Source organism: Excalfactoria chinensis, chromosome 6 (assembly GCF_039878825.1).
Source record: "Excalfactoria chinensis isolate bCotChi1 chromosome 6, bCotChi1.hap2, whole genome shotgun sequence".
Lineage (NCBI taxonomy): Eukaryota > Metazoa > Chordata > Aves > Galliformes > Phasianidae > Excalfactoria > Excalfactoria chinensis.
In genome coordinates this window covers 32973272-32992193 of record NC_092830.1, presented here as the reverse complement: position 1 = coordinate 32992193, position 18922 = coordinate 32973272, and the positions used below count along the sequence as shown (strand labels likewise).

The 18922-nt window shown below is 41.6% G+C and overlaps 1 protein-coding gene across 1 annotated transcript in view; it reads right to left on the bottom strand.

Moving 5' to 3' along the window:
* Positions 1–6587: 6587 nt before the first annotated feature.
* The window catches only part of GRK5 (G protein-coupled receptor kinase 5), a 157984-nt gene continuing 145649 nt past the window's right edge, over positions 6588–18922 (bottom strand). The window contains exons 13-16 of the mRNA XM_072339932.1: positions 16320–16457; positions 13814–13951; positions 12849–12980; positions 6588–12199 (exon numbers count right to left, since the gene is read on the bottom strand). Coding sequence (XP_072196033.1) covers positions 12101–12199; positions 12849–12980; positions 13814–13951; positions 16320–16457 — 507 coding nt within the window. The 3' untranslated portion in view covers positions 6588–12100. The remainder of the gene's footprint in view (positions 12200–12848; positions 12981–13813; positions 13952–16319; positions 16458–18922) is intronic.

Sequence of the window (18922 nt, the reverse complement as noted above, 5' to 3'; positions counted from 1 at the left end):
GTGGGCATGGCGGTGATGGGTCAGTGGTTGGACTTGGTGATCTTAGTGGTCTCTTCCAGTGTTAGTACTCCTATGATTCTATGACTCTTACTGTGAACATTTTCACAGCCCTACCTGAAAGGAGTCTTGTTCTTACCGTGGCCTCTTACTATGGCTGCTTTATCCCTCCCCAGTTATATATAAGACACAGATACACAAAGAGAAGGAGGTTCGGATCATCAGCTCATTTCCAGTCACACTGAGGAAGCCCTGTAGCAGAGGATTTGTTGGAAGATATGTATTTTTGTAATTATAGTTGTCTACATTGTCTTTCTTTACCTGTTGGTTGTGTTGATTTACACACCTTGTGCCTCTGAGAAAAAGCCCCTAATGTTTTGTTATCGGGGAGCCCCTAGTCCTGAGGGCAGTGATCTGCCTGCTCCACGGTGAGCTGTGACAACTCTTGTCTGCGGGATGTTGATCATCTTTAACTGCTGCTGCGTCAGCAGTCACATCAGCCTGCATCAGACGACAGTATGAGACCTTACCGACAGAAGGCAGAGTTTTCTAATCCCTGCAAATCCCCCCCTCCTCCCCCGTCTTTTCACCTGAGCCCTTTACGTTCATAGTCTGGATTTACCAACCATCTGTGAAGAGCTTTCAGAGGATAAAAGCAGCATTAATGGTTTGACCCCAATGAAGGCATCACTTGCCTGTGATCTCTAAGAGCCTGGTTCAGCAGGAGCTCAGAGCTTAGTCTGTCTTCTGTGTTTGCTGATATTCAACATTGCAGATTGCCAAGGAACTTGTTGGTATGAGATTATCCACTAGAGGAAAGCTAGAGAGGAGATTGTTCTAGAATACAGACTGCTTCTCAATGCTTCTGAGTGGTGTTGAAATGGGGGGACCAGCCTCAATGCTGTGCCTAAGAACTTGCTACATAGAAGACTGTAAACCATTCCATTTCACGGGAAACCCGCCTGAGCTGCAACAATCCCATCTCTCCAGGAGCTGCTCTTACTCTCACATGACAATGAAGCAAAGGCGGTCAAACAGCATTAGCATGTGTATCTTGCCCATCATCCCAGAGTATCCAGGCTTCCAAGACATTAAGGTCTGTATGCAAAAACTGTCTTTGAAATGTGTAGCATTTCAACTGACTTCTCTAAATAAGTTGATATGTGATGTGCTAGTAAATTTTGGGCTATGCTTTGATGTAGAAAAGGTTAACTTTAAAGAGCTGTACTCCATTACATTAGCAAGTTGAGATTATTTAAACATATTTTTTTAAGGTTTAATGTGGGAAGGAAAACCTGATTTTTAGTCAAGTTTCAGTGTTCTTCAGTTACCTAACTTACTCCAGAATAATAATCACTCTAGACAGGATCATTAATTTTTCCGGGCCTCTTCCAGAATGAGATGGAATAGTGAGAGATCACAAACTGGACTGCTTGGTTTACATGGCCTGTCCCACCCACTAGTACTGGTTTGTGCTTGATGTTTTCCATTCATCATTAGTAAGCAGCTTGCCAACTTGCTGATGATGAAGTGCCCTACTGAGACATTGCTGGGCTCTGAAACCAGATTTGTGGCTGAACCCTTAGCAAGTATCTAGACTTAATTAGCAATTGTGAAAAGCTGCTTGAATGATCATTTCGTGATACCAAAGGCATTGTCAGGCATAATAAATGAGTGCAAAATGTTCCATGGTCCAGCTGTGAAACATTACTGTCTACACACTGTGTAGTTTTTCTTTTTATTGATTTGAAAGAGTAATATAATGCAAAGCAGTTCTTCCATCAAGCTGAACAGCTACGATTTTTCAAAGCAAAAGCCACGGTCTAGCCTAATTTAGTGAGCTGAAACCATCTGGTAGCTTAAGACAGACTGGGACGTCTTGGGTATATGTGAGGAAGATGGAAATGGCAGAGCAGTAACTTCAAGAGCCCAGGGGACATTTAACTCTGGACATGGAAAGGCGATCTTTTATGTGGTGAATTTCTTAGCAAACTTTTTGGCACTCATTGATTTCCCTCACAGTTAAAAAAGACTCACAGCATGGGTGTTCCCCTGAAGTCAATGGAGAGACACCCACTGATGTCAATGGGAGTCAAATCAGGCCTTTGCCTATTCAAGTAGCTGAGGTATTAAAATGGTTGGCAGGGAGAAAGGCATCCTGTGATAGGAAAGGAGAAGAAAACTCCATGCACGTCTATGGTATGGCACAGGGTAATAACAATAAACTTAATAGTTTTGGGTGTAGAAATACATCACATGTGAAAATTGCTTTTCTGGTAATAATACACTGCAATTCACAGCAGAGTATGGGAAGGAAAAAACAAAGAAGAAGAAATATTTCTTACAATAGGAATACATTTTTATCACAGGACACTGCAGCTCCAGGCTAACGAGATTTGGAAAGGACAGACTTAAAGTTCTCTTAATACAGACAGGTGAGAGATTCTTGGAGAAAATTGGGTCTTCAGAGAAGTTACACAGAATTGTAGCAGTACATCACAGTCAGAGCTCAGCGCTGTTTAACCTCGGACCAAAGCATTCATTTTCCAGAGAGGGATTAGAATTGGAGTCCTCGGGGAATTTATGTTAAGAACTTGAAACTTTTCCCAACAGCTGTTTACTGTGAGGAACCGTAAGATCTTTTTCTATGTAAACCAGCACATTTTAATTCAGATTCCCTTCACTCTTCTGCCCCACTCTTGCCTCTCTCCTTCCCCTTTTCAACAGTTATCAAGAAATTATCATGAAACTCGAGCCTTGAACCGGCTTTTCCAGGACTGGGAAAGAGGAAAGAGGTCTACCTCACAGCTGAACAGTTTTCCAAACACAGCTTCATTAGCCCATTGCTTGGGGAGCTCCTCAAGAGGCTACCTGAAAGTCCAACCAGCACACAGCAGTGGCTTCCATGACAAACCCTTGCAAGAGTATTTCAACGAGAGGCTGATGGAGCTCAGGAACTATGAAAGTAAGAGGTCCAATAGGAAGACAAAGGGATTTCCTGACAAGAACCAAAGCCCCTTCCTCACACTCAGAGGATCTCGGCGCAGAAGTAGTTGCGGTGCTGTGGTAATGGTTGGGTATAAGGAGACAGAAGAACCGTGCAACTCAGCAAATCAAGAAAACAGAAAAGTGTCAGAACACAGTGGTCAAAAGGAAACGCAGGATGTCTTGGACCTCTACAAGGCTGACTTGTTGGACATTTTAACCATGCACATTGCTGCTCCTCTAGAAGCATTTGTGCAAAAAAAGTAATGCTGGAGCTATTTACAGCCAGTCCTGCAGTCCTCCAAGTGAAGAACTGTTCGTGTTCGGTACTTTTGTGACTTCAGTAGTTCATGTGTGTTAGTTCATTCTAATGCAGAAATGTCTGTGGGACAATGTTCCTCACTGGCATGGTATATCTTTGTCTTCAATTATTTTCCTCAAAGAATCAGTAAAAATGAGGGATAGTCTTGAATTACTTTACACAGAGAGTGCTGTTCTAAATGCACACATTACTTGAACTCCAGAGATGCCTTAATGAAGAGTGATGAGTTTCAGTGGAGCAGTGTGCTTTCCCATTGGTAGCACATAGTTTCCATGAGCTAATCTGAACAAACAATATTGTGTCCTGCCAAGTTACTTCTCTTGTTTTAAGTTTTCTTGTTTTTTTTTTTTAACTTGTCGCTTTGACCCATTCAATCTATGCTATGTTTTGCATGGACGCAAACTACTTGATAAGAAATGTTTGATCTTGTCTTGTTGCCACTTGTTGTAATCACCAGGAAGATCCTTGTAACAGTGTCTGACACTTGAAGAACACTGATGTAAGCTTCATTTTAAAACCTGATCAGCCACTGTTGTTTCATGTGCATGCTCACAAACCTTTGACTTAAAAAGCACTGCAAGGGCAAAGAGGAAGGAATGCTGCATTTGAGAGAGAATTAGGGATGTAATTATGTAGGTAGGGTCTGTCCTGCTTTCCTGTTGTAAATGTGAGGTTAATATAGCAAATTCTTAATGCAATCTGAGTTTCAAATTGTTTATTGTGTATAAACTGTGTTTATGGTGGTCATCCAAGTATATAATGTCAGCTGCAGCCACATTTTTATACTACACAGAATGTCAATGTTTAGTTCTACAGAGCACTGAATACTAGGCCCAAAGCTGGGCAACAACTTTAAGCTTGCAAAAAGCACTACTGCCTGTAGTATTATTAGCAATAAAGTCATCATTACAGTGCTAGTTTGAGCTGATATTTCTCTGTTTTCAGACTTTTTTCAATGTGAGCTTACAAGTAAGAGGAGCTGGAGGAAATAGGTAATTAATGTATCAATTTGCTAATTCCTACTAGGAGAATGGAGCAACAGCAGGGCAGGCAACAGCAGCTTTCAGTCAAAGTGCAAGAACAAAACCCTCCTGTCAGTCCCTTCAGGAAACAACTAAGAGCTTTCACCCTAGAAAGGAAAGGAAACAGATCAGATTTATTCCACATCCCTTTCCCAGTCCTGGGATCAATAGCATCTAAATGAACTGACATGGGATACTGAAAGCTCCAGGTCCTTTGTGCATAGGAAAAAGCACTGTACGCTGAGCCTAGAGGATTTTTTCAGAATTCACAGGTTGCGTTACCACTGAAGATGGTATTTTCCTAAAGTAAAATATTTTAGACTTAAATGAAAGTCTGACACACTTAAGGTATTAGCAGATGCCATAGAGGGGCATCTGGTTTCCACTGTAAATCTGCCAGAGTTTAGTTTCTCTTCTGGGAGTGTATGGATCATAATAACATATCATTATGTGAGGGCATAATAATAACAGTGCATAGAGAGAGCAATATTAATGGGACATAAGCAACTCTAATTCTTGCATGCCTTGAGTGTATGGCTTTGCAACTTTGAATGTATGCTTCTAAAGTAGAGTGTTACAACTCATTTCCCACCTGGAAAGTCTTTTATAAAAGCAACCAGCCTTCCTCTCTGTTGCCGGTATTTAGTCTTTGTCACACTGCAATGACCCCAGATTAGCAGGTCTGGAGCATTCTGCATTCTGCAGACCTTTGCCATATAAGCTAACGGAGGTACACGGAGCCCTGCACCATTAGGATGTTACTGAAGTTTGCTGGCTGTAGAGGAACACAATTTCCTTTTATTAAGAAATAATGTAATGGTGCTAAACTATATATAAACTATATATTAAGCTAATAAATATAAACTATATGGTAAACTGCATATAGTTTACTTATATGTATAATGAAAATTTGGTGAGTAAGCATCTATAGATGGGTTACTTCAGCCTCTGCAGCAGAGTTTCCCTTCTCTACTCATGACAAATCCAAGCACTAATTGTTAACAGCCCCTATTTCCATTTTATCTTTTACTTTTATGGTATACTGAATGTGAAAAAGAATTACAAAATCCAGTAATGAAGAACTCAGGCTTGGCAGAAATTTCTATTGTCTCCTCTCCCAGAAGCACCCCGTACGCTTCAAACTGCAGAGTCTGCTCCATTTATGGTATTTTTCATCTGTGAAAACCTCAAAGGGATTAAAAAAGACAACTTTTTTTTAATTGGATTTCTTTCAAAACAACGTAATGACAATAATCTGCACATCTCATACCAGAGAAAAGTGGAAAAGTCTAAGGAAGATTACGTCTCTCAAGAGAGAGCATAGCTAAATGTTGCTGTACAGAAAGGACATCGGGATACAGAGAGAAAAGAACACCAAGAACTGCTAGAGAAGTAATAAGACTCCATCTGATATTCTCCCAGATTTTTATAATCTGGTGAAAAATGGCTTGGGTTTGTTTGGAAAGCGACGATATGCATGGCCTGAATTTACGTAGTCTATTACCTAAGGTTATAAAAACCCCAAACCTTAGGTTTTAGTGAGTACAGCTGTTGGGTGTAGCTGCTACTTTCATGCAGATGTGCAGATAATCTGTTTTCACAATGTCCTTTTGTGAGACTTGATGCAAACACTTTTTGCCATTTGCAGGTTCGTAAAAAATATTTTTTCTGCCTCTTTGAAAAATGTCTATCATTGCTCATAAAGAACAAGCACCACTTTCCTACTAGTGATTTTGTAGCCTCTTTGCCTTTGTTCTTAATCCTTTATGTACAGAGCGCTGAAGAGCACATTCTGATGGTTATTGCCGTTTTCCTTCTCCAAACATTTTTTCTCATCCTAATTGAAGGTTAGACAACGTCCTTTCTAGGCCCTCATAAACCAGACAGTGCTCAGCTCCAAGAAATAGTTTGTATCTTCTGAAGCCTCCATCCCTAGTAGTGAATCTGTCGTCCTTTCCCTGAACCTGTCCTTAAGGCCATACAGTTGTGTTGGTGACAGCTCATTTTGCAGAGGAAGGCAGGGGGTGTAAGGATGTGAGGCAGGGGGAGGAGATCTCAAGGAAAACACAGTCTTCTGCAAAGTAATATGCGCTCTTAAGTTTGGCTTTGAGTTCCCTTCATCTCCATGAAGATACAGTGAGAGAAAGCAAAAAGGATAGTAATAGTGAAACATATTCCACTCCCACTGAAGTCCTCTTTAAGATCCCAAGGAATTGCGGAAAATGATTATATGCCTCATTAAAGCAATACATATAGTTTTTAAGTATTTAAATTATTTATTTAAAAAAACAAAAACAAAACCAAAATAAAACAAAACAAAACAAAACCCAAAGCCAAAAAACAATTAAAACAGTGGTTTGATCTAGATACAGCAGCACTGTGACATTACTAGGACATTATGTACGAAGAACCCAAGCAGCCATAGAACACAGAAGCCTTTATCTTCAGTAACAATCTCAAATGAAACTAGCTTCATCAAACAATGTTAAAGATCTCCCTGGAAAGAGAAACAAAACCAAACAGCCCCTCCCCACCCCAAACCCTTTGGATACTAGGATGATTTTTTGTACAATACCAACAGCCACGAGCTCTTCTAGTTGAGAACACTTGCTTGAATTTATTACAAAAATGATCTGTTGACTCAGTTATGAAAGACAACTTTAAACATTGCTTTAGAAGTGTCTGCTCCTCTAATAGGCTACAGTATTAGAAGTGCTTAAAAACATTGAATCCTGAATATGCTCTTGAAATTCAATCAGAAGGATATTCTGTGTGTGTTTATATACCAAATATGACTTTTAGTTTTTGAAGCAGGTGAAAAGACTAACCCTAGTATGAAACTGCAAATTTACAATTTAATTATTAGTCAGATATGGGCAACCACATGATAATCCATGAAATCTTTAGGTCTATCTACATTGCTCAGAAACACAAAATAAAGTTTTTACAACTTTCACCTTCATAAGGCTAAAATCTTTCACACGAGTGTCCAGTGTCGAAAAGAAATGCAATTAAGGGAGAACACATTCTGTATGTACGGAATAACCCATTTCAGCTTGCTAATTAATGTATTTGGGATGATGAGAATGGAATACACGTTTGTCATCCAGCCACTGCCTGAATAGTTCCTTTTCTGGGAGTTAATCTTCTCTACAGGACCACTACTTTTCCAGAAAGCATGGAGGTCCCCTTTGGAGTCTGCTGATGCCAGCAATGTGGTCGCCTCTGAGCCGACGTTTGCCATGCATGCATCCTTGTGACTTCACACAGCATCTCATCAAATTGGCATCTACAAATTCATTTCCAGGCTTGGCCAAAATAGAGAAAGATTGTGATGTTGAGCCAGTAAGAGTTATTCTGTCCCCTTCCTCTTAACTTTGTCTTTCCATTATAAAAAAGAGGAAGCGTTCATCCGAATGCTGCAATTACTAGCTAGCACTTCATTCAGAAATGAATTCCTTAACATTTGCATTGGATTCCCATCTTCTGTTGGAGATGGCTTTACAGAAGTGAAGTGCATTCTTTTTCAGTATCCCTAAGGAACTAAGACAAACCAGCAATAAAAAGGAGCCCTCATTTACAAGAGTCATCTCCGATGCCATGTAAGGAAGAGCAGCTACATTACATCTATTTCACTTCAGTGATACAAAGAGTTGATACCGGTTTGTTCTGTGCACAGACTCCCTAGTGCTTTCTACCGACACATGGAGAGCATCTCTCTGTGTTTAAAAATGGGGAAGCAAAATTGCAAAGAGGCTTCTCCATGGCAGTGATGTAAAACATGAGCACAGTAGGAACAAAATCCACCACTTCTGGCTCCAGATACATAAAACAAGGAGAATGCTTTTGCACAAGCAGTAATATTCATTTTAGTACACAGGCAACAATCTGTTTGAAATCATTTCTTTCATAAAACCCTTTTGTCAGCATGCTATCTAGGCTGATTCATCTGAAGCAGTTTGGATTTGCATTATCAGAGAGAAGACTGAGGGAGGTGAGCATACGATACTGTAACATACTGTGAGCTTTTCTCCTTATTGGTAGATTTCCTAAAGACAAAAATAATACTGCAACATTCCCTGGATCAGTTTCTTCCTCTTTTTCAGCTAAGGACAGAATGTTATCACCAGCCAGGATGATATAAGTAATACTATTTAGTATATCTAAAAGAGACTGTTTCCTGCACAATAAAGTGAGAAATTGTTCTAAACTTCATAGTCCTTCAGCTTTAGCATAAGATTGCTATGCATTTTTATCCTTCCTTTAAATAATTTTATAGTGTTTTAAATTGCAACCCATATTTGTGGAAGGCTTGGCAGACAATTCTGGAATCATCTGTTTTCTGTGGAGGTACTGAATGAATCCATTGAACAGATCCTCCCAAACTTCACTGCCAAACGCTCCTCCTTGAAGCCTGAGACAGAATTGGGACCATCTTCAGGCAGGAGAGCCTTTAAGTCTCTGGATCCCACTTCATTCACTGCCAGATTTCTTTACTGCAGTGGCAGACAAGCAGTGTCCAAGTGGTGGTTATGTGAGGTTGGCACCTGTTACCTAAATATTATAAACATTACTCTGAACTTGTAGAGTTTCTGCAGGCCACTTTGTGCTTCATGCTATGCATGTGAAGGAAGATGGTCTGCATCTGAGGAACAGAGCAACCTGGCGATGTCCTACCAAGCAAAGTCCAATCTTCTCAAAGATTGCATGGGAATGCCTAGGAATGTATAACAAATTATTTCATCTGCACTGAGATACTTAACAAATTGCAAATTTGAATAACAACAACAAAAAAATCACAGCTATGGAGAAGCAACCCGTTCCATAGATATCCATGAGAAGAAGTGCTGTAAGGGTGTGTGTACGGGTGTGCAATTATTGCTCTTCCAGAGAAGTCTACTTAGGAAACTCCTGACTGATGCTCAGCCATGTGGGAATGCAGAGCTGTGTGATGGCTGTTCCCACATGCTTTATGTGTGCCTATTTTTCTGTTCAAACTGCAATGTCAGCCCTCCTCCTAGAGATGACACTGACTTTGAGCCATGGGCTCAATCCTATGTTTAATATGAGTTTATGTGTGCAATTTCAAGGTTACTGAAAAAACTATAAATAACACATGATAACAAGGAAGAATGTGCTGCGATGTGTGATAGTAACAGCCATTTGACACATGCTGAAGATACACACACGTAGGTGGTTTTCACCCTATACTCAGAGCTCACACCCTTTCTGTCTTGTCCTTCTCATGGTTTTATTAATATCAAAGACTCCTTTTCTTGTCAGCTGAGGCATCTCTGCTGAGAAGTGGGATTTAAAATCTGAGGCTTTGACAGAGTTCTTCCTGAATGAAGTTAAGAATGAGTGTCTTAGAATCAGACACTTCACTGCATCAGCAAAGAATAATTTCCAAACGCTGATGGCACTCTTTGCCATAGTTGCTGGTGGAAGAGATGACTGCAAAACAAGGCGGGATCTTATGGATACCTGGCATTGTACCTAAACTGGCAGTTAGCAGGCATCTCTAGTCATTGCAGCATGAAGTTCTGCCTTTCAATAACATTCAGTTTGACCTGCAGTAACTGGTCTGACTATCTTCACACCTTTACCAGCTTCACAAGCAGGTTCTTGTTCAGAAACAGCATCCAAGTCTTATCCATTCTTGCAAAAATCTCTTTTTAGATAATCCAGATCAAGAGCGCACATATAAGAGTTTATTATTTAGAATCATAGAACCACCAAGGTTGGAAAAGACCTTCAAGACAGCTAGTCCAACCATCCACCTACCATTATTCCCCCATTACACCACACTCCTTAGCACCACATCTACATCCTTCTTGAAAACCTCCATGGACAGTGACTCAGCCACTGTTCCAGTGCCCGACCACTCTTTCAGAGAATGGTACGGAACTTGCATCTTAATGCATTTTACTTCAGAGAAAGGCACCAAAGCCCCATCTCCCTTCCTTAACTTTTTTCTCTGTAGGCTGCCTTATGTAAATCCTGACCCTGATCTAACTCCTCCCTCATGTCTTCAAGTTGTTTTAACATCTAATTCCTGTGAGTATCACTCATAGCTTTGTCACTGCTAACCTGCATTTTTTTTTTTAACCCTTCTGTATTAGCCAGAAAGATAGAACACATAAATGAATAATCTAATGAACTTTGGCCATTTACTGGAACAATGCTTCCTGGGGTAACTGCACTGCTAGCTAACAGGGCCTTACACACATCAGGGTCAGCATCAGATGTTCCTCACTGGCCCAATGGTGAACTTGTCAGTCTACTCTAGTGAATACTGTAAGGCAAAGATCTCTCTTCTGCAGAACATGGTGGGCTACAGAGACCTCATCTGCACTTGGGAGCAGTTCCTATTAAAGAGAAGGAACTATATTTTTGATGTACCATTCTTAAGCGGACTACTTGAGCATGATTCAGGTGCCCCAGGTATCGCTACTGATCCTGACCCTGTTTGTAAGGGGGAACAATGTCTTCAACAGTGGTTAAAGGAAGGGGGTAAAGAAGGAGGGAAGGAAAAGTGGGAAGTCTTATTTCATAACTTACATTTTATTTAGTTAAGTTGAGGACTTATTGAGGGGAACAAGTCATGTATATTTGATATGACAAATGAAAGTGCAGACACAGGTTCTGCTACTGCTCTAATGCAGCTCAGACCCCACTCAGAATCTCCACAGGTCAGCCCTAGGGAGCTGACGTGAATCTCATGGTGCACAAACTAGACTACTGCATTTCTCTCTTGCTATCTGTTTGATATGAGCAGTGGTGAAAAGGCCTTGGGCTTTTGTCTTCAGCACAGAGAACACTTTGCTCTCATCATAGTGGGTGTAGGATTCAAGCCCCTGAAAAACAAATGGTCATTCGCTTTCCCAGTCAACCCTCACTCAATTTTGTTCTTCAACAATAATAACAACAAAAAAGTGAAGAAGAAGGGTTTAAAATGAAGTACACTTTCTAACAAAGAAGTATTATGATGATCTAACAACGTTGAATACAAATCTCAGCTGTGCCGGTCCATTGAGATCACAAACCTTAGGCATAGCAGTATTCTTGAATACATCAAAGCCTTGTCAGTATCTTTTCGCATTTAATGCAAGACGTTACAAGTTAATGAAGAGGAGAAACGTATGCAGTGTTGCTGTAAACCAAATATACAGATGTAAAAGAATTAAGAATAACCTGTTCTGTAAAAATGCGTGTCAATAAAACCCAGTCTGATAAAGTGATTTATGAACAGTTTGCTAGAATTACTAAAAAGAATGGTTTCTCATTTGAGGCTCTGGAAGTCTTGAGTCACATTTTTTTTCTTTTAAAAAATGTCTTAAAACACATGGCTTTACAGCTGCTGCTTGGAAAATATACACCTCCAAAGTCTGACTTTCATTTAAATACAAATGTACAAAATGTAAACTGAGACAATAGAGAAATTTACAAAACTTTTCTTTAAAAATAATAAAGACAAAATTCAGTTCTAGGATGATGCTATTTAAATACGTGCAAGTAGTCATGTTCATTGAATTTCTATTGCAATGTTCTAAATAGACAAATTGGATTCACACAGTCTTGAGTGCCACCTCCAGAAACAGACCTGAGTGGAAATTTCTTCTTAAAATGCGAGGCTCCACTGGAAGGAACGGGTAGAAAATCTCCATCTGGGGGAGACTCTTTCTTTTTCACTCAGTGGTGGATGCTCTCTCATCCATAGAAGCTTCATAGATTATAGTGGAAGGACGCAATATTTGATAAAACCGAGTCAGAACTAGCTGCTTCCGGTGGAGTTTGAACTTACGTGATTTGAATTTATGTGGTGATTTAAACTGGCCTTCGAATTTGAAGAACTCTTTGAATTGTTCTGATGCTACAGAAAGATGAAAAAAATGACAATTAGCTTCCGTTAATGTGCCAAGCTTTTCATTTGATGGTGATAATGCACTGAATGTCCTGTAAGATCCTTGTGTGAAGAACTCTGGGTGTAAAATACCCTTTACTTTCTTATGCGTGTTCTCTCTAGGTTAGGAGGACCATGAGAGTTCTTGAGGATGGCACATACTCTCTGACTACAGAGAATCACTGAATCATTAAAGTCGAAAGAGACCTCTAAGATCTTTTAATCCAGCTGTCTTGGTTGGTCTTTGCTCTCCTTTTTAGAGTCCTGCTTTAGAGCCTTGACTACCTCACTCAGCTTTTGAATGCTCTTTTTTAACACAGAAAGCAAGGCTTTTTAAGGAACTTATAAAAAAGCATTTCAGCACACTACTGAAAAATAGTTTGACTATGAAGTTTTCAGCCACTGGAAAGAAAGCTGATGAAAAAACCCAAACGTTCTGGTCATTAAAGAAAACATCACGAGAAATAGGCAGGAAATTTGTGATTATGCAGTATTAGTCAGGAAGCTGCCAGGTAACTGTAACAGTCAGCCTTCTCTACAGGAAAAATACCACCAGAACATGGATGTGACACTGGCCATCTAAACCAATGTTCCTGATTTTAGTCATAAAAGATCTCACCTGTCGCTTAAATATTCTCTGTAGCAGTCCTTTCTTGGGTGGCTCCGGGGGATAGCTTTTATTTAGGTCTGGTGAAATAGTACCATTTGGTCCAAACACATTTAGTTCTTTAAAACACTCCGTTTCTATCATCTAGAGCAATACAATAAGAAAGAAGCGATACATCTGCATTAAATATATTCCAGTAGTACCAGTTTGTCCAAAGTCAGGATCGGGATCACCAGCTGCCATCAATGGCTTGAGCAATATATTAGGAAAGTTAACAGTTGAACTCCTGTTAGTGGCTATGGAAGATAAATATGTGGTATGAAAAACAGAGGCTGAATCTGCTCTGCGTGTTTACACATCAGTCTCAGGCTGCCCCATATAATTTTGTATTCTTTTCTTTACTACTATGGAGAATATTAGGTAAATTCAGATATACTCACAAAATCCCCTTGGGCACCCTGCTGCACAAGGGGATCTGCTGTTTGATGTAGAGTTGGATTTACAAAATCAACTGTTCATTCTGTTTTCATATCAAATTGAATCAAAGAGTCAGATCAGAAAACGCTGGAACAATTCAAGATTCAGCTTGCAGAAACGGCTGCAGCTGGGACCTACTGCAGGTACAAAACAATAGGTGAGATGAGGATTGCAAATGGAGGAGCTTCCCATTAGGACCTCCATCCATCCTGTGGAAGTTCCTCTGAGATGCTGTCAAAATACTTCAGTGGAAATACAGGAGAAGGAAGTACAGTAGGTTCCTTGCCAATTTACACAAATAAGCACAGCCAACAGATACAGCCACCTGAACTTGACATCTGTGGTACATTATAGATCTTGAAAGAGGCCATTTGTAACTCATGAAGTCATTAGAGTCTGGCAAGTTATCCAGTAGCTATATATTACTAGAAATATACAGCTTCTCTGAAAACATCTGTTAGCGGTTTTATTGGAGTCATCTTACTATGACACATCCTTACCTCATTTTGCCATGGAATAGACACAGATCCTGTGGAAAACTTGGAATAGAAATCATCATCTGTTTGGTCCAGGTTTACTCCTTTCACTGTGGAGAATTGCTCGATGTCTAACACATCCTTGCAGTACACAGCTCTGGGCTATCTCAGCGGAGGAATTAGAAAAAAGCAAAAGAAAGAATAATTCTGAGTCTGACCATGTGCTTTTTTCCAGTTTCAGTCAAAGTGAGAATGGCTCACAACAAGAGACTATTTGCATCCTGCTTCTCTAGACTTGCTCTGCCCGCATGTTTATCATCAAAGGCTGATTTTGCTTTAAGCGTGTTAAGAGTCTCACTTTGAAGTCCTTAAAGCATCAGTGCAGCCAAAGTGGGTTTTAGTCATCCATACAGCATATGGCAAAGAGGTGAGAGGAAAAGGACAGAAAGTACAAGAAAATAAAAATCAAAACCTTCAGCGTGTTCCTTTAGAGATGGAATAACAGAATATTGAGGGACATACTGGGGACAGCTCTGAAAAGGAACCTCAAACAGAAGAGTTCTGCTCAGATAGCTGCAGGTTTTGCAGTTTAAGAATTTAAAGGAATGTATTCCAACTGCTAAAGAAAACAGAAGAGGTTTGGCATTTCTCCATTGTTTTTATTAATAGCTCAGCTGCTGGAAGCTGTCCAGAATCACCTCTATTAACTCTTTGAACTTGGCTGCATTTCTTCAAATAAACAGTCAAATGGCTTCACCTTTTAAACTACTTAATTTTCTGGGATTACTGGCAGGACACTTTGCAGCGAGGTGCTTTTAGCTTATATTCCATCAGGCAGCCTCAGAAAACAGAACAAGTCACCACGAGCTACCTGATATAGCGTGGTCCTTTTTGTGCTTAGAGAGCTTCCGTCAGCAACACAGAGCTACACTTTGATGCATGTATCATCACTGAGGGGTGGTTTGAGGGACTCGCCGAACCCACCAAAATCAAGCCCAGGTTGAACTGTACTGTCAACGCGGGGTACAGACACTGTAAGACCAGTGTGCTGACTGTGCAGTATTCTATCTAGAGTTCAGCACTGTGATCAAATAAATCAAACTAATTCCTGATTAAAGTCTTATTTGTTGGAGGCTGCATCCCTCTGCCTTTCTAATGACTGCAATCCACAGACACAGAAGTCTAGAGGAAGATGGAGAAATATGGGTTAGATTACATCCTCTGCCACGGCTATGTAGCTTTGGGCGATTCAGCTGACTTCAGTAAAGCCTTGGAAATCTATGGATGAAGTGCCAAACAATTTAAATTAGGGCCAGCTCTTGAGCTCCCAATAAATAGCCATAAAAATTTATGTGCCCCGGCTTCAGCAAACATGTCTCTAAGAGGTGCCTTCTGGGCCTTACATGCCACAGTTAAGCTTTTAATACACTCTGGCGAATCCCAAATTTCAGCCCAGAATTTTCTAATTTTCTACATCAGAAAGAAATAGTAGCTTGTCTCCTATTTCTTCCCACCAAAGCAGGTCGTAACACCATGGGCTAATTGGCAGGAATAACTAGGCCACATAGTAAAATGTAAAGCAAAACCAGAGCGGCTAAAGTAAACTTTTGTAGCTTTTAAACCACTTTGGCTTGGTTGAGTTTGCAGCAATGTGAATGAGAGCTGCCAAGATGTTACTTTTCATAATACGTTAAAATGGCAGTGTTTACTCAGAACCATATGGGAACTTTAAGGACAGGAGGCCTAGCCAGACAGAGAGCCCTGCAGGAGGGAAATAATCAGATAACTCTGTGCTGGGGTAGAGAGCTATACCACAAAAGGGTGGGAAAACTTTTCTTATTGCCAATGCAACAAAGACTTTCAGTATGTGCAAGACTGGCATATAAACCTGAGCAAGGACTCAGAGTTGGGTTCTATTCCCCATGAGTAAGTTCAGAGCACTATCTCAGGTCCAAGCACTCTGCCTGAGGTGACACTTGATATCTGAACCTGCTTCAGATTTTTTGTAACAAGTATCTTTTTTTAATAAGAATCCAGTGCATTCCTCAGCTCTTTGGAGTGTTGGACTTTGTAATTCTGGTCTTACCTTTGCATGTGTATCTGTCTGTATACCTATATGTATTCATATGGCTTTCACTGGTGGTTTTTCCTTGCATAGTGTGGTCCTGAGCACTAATAATTCTTGCACTAATACTACAGACAAGGGAATACAAAGGTTCCAAGTTTAAAGTTTGGGAACTGAGATATGAATACTACAAGTGGTGCCTCCAGTATCATACAGGAAGACTGTAAAGTTAATGGGAATGAAGCAATATCCAGGTTAACACCCTTCATAGGGACCCAACCACCACGCATGCACCCATGTCTCTGGAGCAGCTCTCCTTCCCAGCCTCCCCCCTCCAGCCCTATTGCTTATCACATCTCCCTAGGTCTGGTACCTACAGATACAGTGACGACATTTCTAAGAAATAGAAGTTTTAGAAACAAATCTCTTGAAATGGGCCATGGGTGCTCCGCCAATCACACTTACATCGGGGACAAAGGGAGGATCCAGCATTCCTGCTTCTAACCGCTTGAAATTCATGCTTTTGAAAAAAGGGTGCCTCTTCACCTCTGTTGCACCTTCCCCTTGACAGCCCAGCCGCTGCTTCACATCTTTGGCGAGGAGCTGAAATGTGCCAAGAAGATGGGCAAAAATGTTAGAACAGCAAGAGTTCCTCAATAGTATTTACATCTCCAGTCACTTTTGACTATGCCCAGAGGGATGTGCAGAGGAGAATTGTAATTGCTGCTATTTAATGGCCAAACTTAAATGGATTAGGATACCACTCTTCCAAGTGCTGGCCCAACCCTTTGGAAATTACCTGCTGTAAAGTGTTTGCAGCCAAAATAGTGATTGCTGCTTCTGCTTACTTTCTGCAAACACTTTCTAGACGAGCTCTGGCACACTCTCATACTCTGTATATTCGTAAGTCCCATGTGCTTTTTCTCTGTTCTTTCCTTTTCTTTTCTTCATTGCACTCTTGTAAGAATACTCATTTTCCTGTGCCACTCAGGCTGGGTTACTTCACTACCAAATGATATTCTCCTCCATTCACAGCAGAATACTCTAGTACGTCTTCATGGGCCCATCTTTCTAAAGCCAAGGGCTGTTTTGTCCACAGCACTACATGGCTGCACCCAGAAGATGGCTCAGTGCACCAGAGCCAGTAGCCACCCTCAGCTCAGCTTTGTTTAGTTTCAGAGAAGGGCAATGCACCACCAATTCCTACCCCAGCAAATGCTGCTTACTTGCTGGGTACTAATAATGGAGCAAAGAAGACTGACCAAACTCAGCTGCTTTAGTGTGTGAGATAAGCAGGTCCATATACACAAACACAGGGATGGCAGATCCTGGAGGACCTTGTATGGATTAAATAACTTAACTGCAAGAAAACAGTTAAGTGGAAGATCACTTCTGGTACATACTAGTTGGTGGATAAGAAAAGAGAGTATACAGCCAATTCTTCAGCAGAATGCCTCTTCTTTTATATCATGTGTATAGAATCAAGCAGGCTAAATCAGTGTCTTAAGAAAGGACCTTTCTCAGCGTACCACCAACTGCAGGCAGTGCAATGAAAAGGGAAGGTTAACAAAACTGTTTCCATTTATTCCTTCCATTCAACTTCAAGGAAGTCTGCATGGTATTCCCCTCACTACAGCAGAGTAACTCAGAGCTCATTGTAATCTGCCTGGAGATTTCAGCTGCCTCTTAAAGGAGATGCATAACATGTGCCTTAGTGCAACAGAAAATGATGTGTATACTGAAGACAGTCGTGTTTACAACAGCTTTTAGATTAGTTCTGCTGGAGTCTCTGCTGTGGGGGAAAGCCTAAATCCATGCATGAGGAAATAAAAACACCAGTCCATTTCCGTGAGCAGGGTGTCTCCTGGAGACAGGCACGCAGCCAGGCTGACAGGTCTGCACACGCTGCTCGATACTCTGATTTTTAAATGACTGCTGGCGCTCAGTGCCGAGGCATTAACGCAAGGCTGTAGGGCGGCCTTCGGGCCCACCACTGCCCCCACAACCAGCTGGGAAGGGAGGGGCGAGGGCTTGGAGCTGCAGGGCTGGAGCAGCCCCGGACGAGTGGAGCGCGACTGCCAGGAGGGCCGGCGGCCGCCGGGGGGCAGCAGAGGAAAGAGCAGCTGCGGAGCACGGCACCGGGCGGCGAGGCCTGTAACCCGCAGACGGGTCCCCGTAGGTGAACGGGCTCGGAGCCGTGCTGGGGGCTCTTCTGCGGGGCAGGGAGTTGTCGTACCTGGGTGCCCCGGGGGAAAAAAGGTTCACGTCTTGCCTTCTCTCCCGTATCCTGCTTTCCTGCTCCAACGCTAGAGCTGCGGTGTAGCAGTCTGTGATTCTGTGATTCAGTCTTCTCTCGTGCTTTCCCCACGTGGCTTGTGCAGACAGAGCTCACTGAAATGATTTGCAAAACTCCCCGGTCTTGCTTGCCCAAGGGAGACTCTGCTGCCGCGCACGTCAGAGCAGTGGTTTGGGCTTCCCGAGCATCTGAGACTGCCACGGTACCGAGCCCCTGGGAGTCCTACCAGTGCTCTTAATACTCCTTACAAGTGAAAGCCAGGGCAGTCAGAGCTTTGCCTTGCAGCTCCTGGCAGGCGATCGCTTAGAGAGCAAGAGGCAAATGGCTCTGGGAAGGCTGAAGAGAAGCAGCAGCATTTTAGGAGATCAAGTAGATCAGCCTTGCTATCCTCCTGCTTGGGAACTAGGAGCCAGGCAGCTTCCCTGCTTAGGACAAGGTTGTCCAGAGATGCTGACAGCTCTCCTGAGAAGAGCTCCTGGAGAGGCACAGCAGAAAATAAGACGCTCAGGGATTTTGGTAAGCACTGGAGGAAGCCAGCTCTAGAAATGGCAACAAATGAATCTAGATGCCTCATGTGGATGCTGACATAGGAGGGACTACAGCATCTTTCAGAAGGAAAACCACTTCTTTTCTCCAAAGAATAACGAGTCTCGTAACAGCTCCAGAAGAATTCTGTAATTGTAAACCTGCATGTGAGCCTGCAATGTGCATCCCATCTGGGAATCTCTCCAGGGAAAGAAAATGGGGATGATAGTTGTATGTTTTGAGTCAT